The following is a 2,500-nucleotide window of genomic DNA, read 5'->3' as shown; positions in this document are numbered from 1 at the left end:
ATCCTGACCCAGCTATAAACTGTCATCCCGGTGTTTTAGAGTCAGGGCGATTAATCGATGTGTGTGCCGTCTCTCGGATGGACGTTCGACGGGCCTCCCATCTGCCAGCATTAGTTGGTGGCCATTAAGGATCCCATGGTATCCTTTGCAGCACCCTGGCCAAATTCCTCATTCTTGCCCTAACCAACAGAGGGCCCTGCATCAGCAGCACCCTCAGCCAATGATGATACCCTGCAGCCTTTTGCTGCATGTGACCGAAGAAGAAAATCTGCAGCAGTTCCAAGATGCAGCAGTTGCAGCACTCATTCATTCATTCCATGTGCAGCACATGGCTGCTGGTTTCCATCATTGCTGAGGGGGTGTGGCTGTACCCCCCTGAAAGTTAGAGCAGGCATTTGGGATTTGTCGTCACACTTAAAAGGGATAAATACACCTCAGATGTTCTGGGATCTGCATCTATACATCGATACATACAACAAACATCTCAAGTTTTAACCATTTTCGTTTTTGTTCTTTTACAGGAGATCAAAAAAAAAAAAAAGGGTTCCTGACTAGGCTCTGCGAAGATCACTGTGGCTAATAAACGGACAGCATGCTTACTCTTCCGCATCTGAAAATCTCCCAGCCAACAGCATCAGCAAGCATGATCATAAAAACACTGGACACAGATAACTGATCCATTCCCAGCAACAGCTGCTGGTGCAAAGAGAGGAATGCAGAAATGGAAGGCCATGATGGCCCATAGAAGTGCAAGTCTGGTGATACAAAAGCAGAGTGTAGCGAATGCATGGTGCAGGGAATGGGATAGGCCTTTGAAGAGTGTGCAGCACCTTATGACAATGCAAACTTCCGGTTCTCAGTTCCTTTTCCACCAGATTTTATCTGCTCTGTTAAATCGGCTTCAAAAGCTGATTGTACCATCTGGAATTGTCTTGCTTAAGCGGTTTTGGTTTTTTTTTTTGTCTTTTGTTCCCTTCATTGTTGCTTCTCCCAGTTAGTTGTGTCCTCCCCCTCCCCGTGAAGCAAAGCGATACTCGATATATTGTTTGTAACAAAAGCAAAAGACTCAATATGAAACAAGCGACACTATGTTGCGTCGATAAATCATGTGTTGAACATGTGCCGTTTATACACAAAATGGATTTTCTAACTTTCAAAGCTTGAATGTCAAACCAAAAATAGAGATGGAGATTAAAAAGGTGAATGGCACAACTCTCATCAACCTTTTCTCCAGAATCCTTATAAGCATAATGTATAATGTAGATGACTGGAAGGAGAGCCAAATGTGCAAACCCATCAATCACTTCCGCCTGATCTCGGGTGAAGTTCGGAAAGAGTGTGGACCTCCGAACAAGTGGACACAGCCATACAGTTATTGAGCATTGGACAGCTAGTGTCTTACCATGGTATACTTTCCCAGCTGGCACAGATTAGGGAAAGTCTCTTGATGGGCTCGACAAACACGGCTGGTCAGGTCTTCCAGCTCAGGGGGGGCGGGAGGCAACTCCACCAATTCGACCCTCGGCACGTCCTTTTTCTTCTTGCTTCGGTCATTCCGCACCGCTGTAACGCAGAATACAAGTGAGCAAACATGGTAAATGCCACTGTTACGTGTTAATGCATCTTAAATGCAGGGAATAAGTAAATGGTTAGAGAAAACACTACCCTGGATTCCCATTCACAGACTTTAAAAACGATTCAATTGCTCAGGCTCGTCTTGTACGTTTGGATGAAATGAGTGGGCAGCCTAACTCGGTTAAATCCGTCCATAACTTTTTGAGGGCCCTTCAATGAGCTGTCCCGCCTGCTTTAAACTGAACAGCGTGCACCGTCATTGTGTGAGAGCACTCCATGTAACCAGTGCAAACTTTCTGTGCTCAAGCAGGCAGTGCACCACCACCTCATGTCATCCTCCATCCTGACTTATGATCTTTATTATCCCCATTAACTCTTTAACACAACCCTCTTACTTGCTGGTTTGAACGTTTCCCCCTCGCCACTCTTCTTTTCCTGCTCATTCATTCCCTTGCTGATTGGTGCCATGCTTAATACTGTCAATTCAACCTTACTCTTCCATGAGCCTTAGTCTTGTCGAAAAATAAATAAACAACAAGGCACACTTGTTCAATGTTGTGATAATAAAAGCACTTCGACACCAAGACATATCTATCTATCTCTATCTCTATCTCTATCTCTATCTCTATCTCTATCTCTATCTCTATCTCTATCTCTATCTCTATCTCTATCTCTCTCTCTCTCTCTCTCTCTCTCCCCAAAAGCAGGTTCAGTGTTTCCCAAAGCCAATGATTGCACTGGGTGGTTTGCCCCTGCCTTATCAGCGGTACTCAGGGAAATTATTTAAAATTTCTTCAGGGTTCCGGCAATAGCATGCCTACTCTTCATGAACGACAGCACGGGATCTTCAACCTCCACCAGCACCTGAAGGTTGGCACACCGCAGGGGCAAATCCAGGAATTGGGTAGGGGTGGTTCCAAATAAC

At 45.1% G+C, this 2,500-nt stretch overlaps 1 protein-coding gene across 3 annotated transcripts in view; it reads right to left on the bottom strand.

Annotated features, from left to right (window-relative positions):
• The window catches only part of LOC147030205 (retinoic acid receptor beta-like), a 264,218-nt gene that overhangs the window by 21,950 nt on the left and 239,768 nt on the right, over positions 1 to 2,500 (bottom strand). For all 3 annotated transcript variants that reach the window (XM_085874018.1, XM_085874019.1, XM_085874017.1), the window contains one exon: positions 1,403 to 1,563. In XM_085874018.1, the coding sequence (XP_085730144.1) occupies positions 1,403 to 1,563 (161 nt within the window). The remainder of the gene's footprint in view (positions 1 to 1,402; positions 1,564 to 2,500) is intronic.

Source organism: Eptatretus burgeri, chromosome 3, assembly GCF_056783735.1.
Source record: "Eptatretus burgeri isolate ZD-2024b chromosome 3, Ebu_testis_v1, whole genome shotgun sequence".
NCBI classification, from domain to species: domain Eukaryota; kingdom Metazoa; phylum Chordata; class Myxini; order Myxiniformes; family Myxinidae; genus Eptatretus; species Eptatretus burgeri.
The sequence above is the reverse complement of the archived record's forward strand: the minus strand, read 5'-3'. Positions and strand labels throughout refer to the sequence as shown.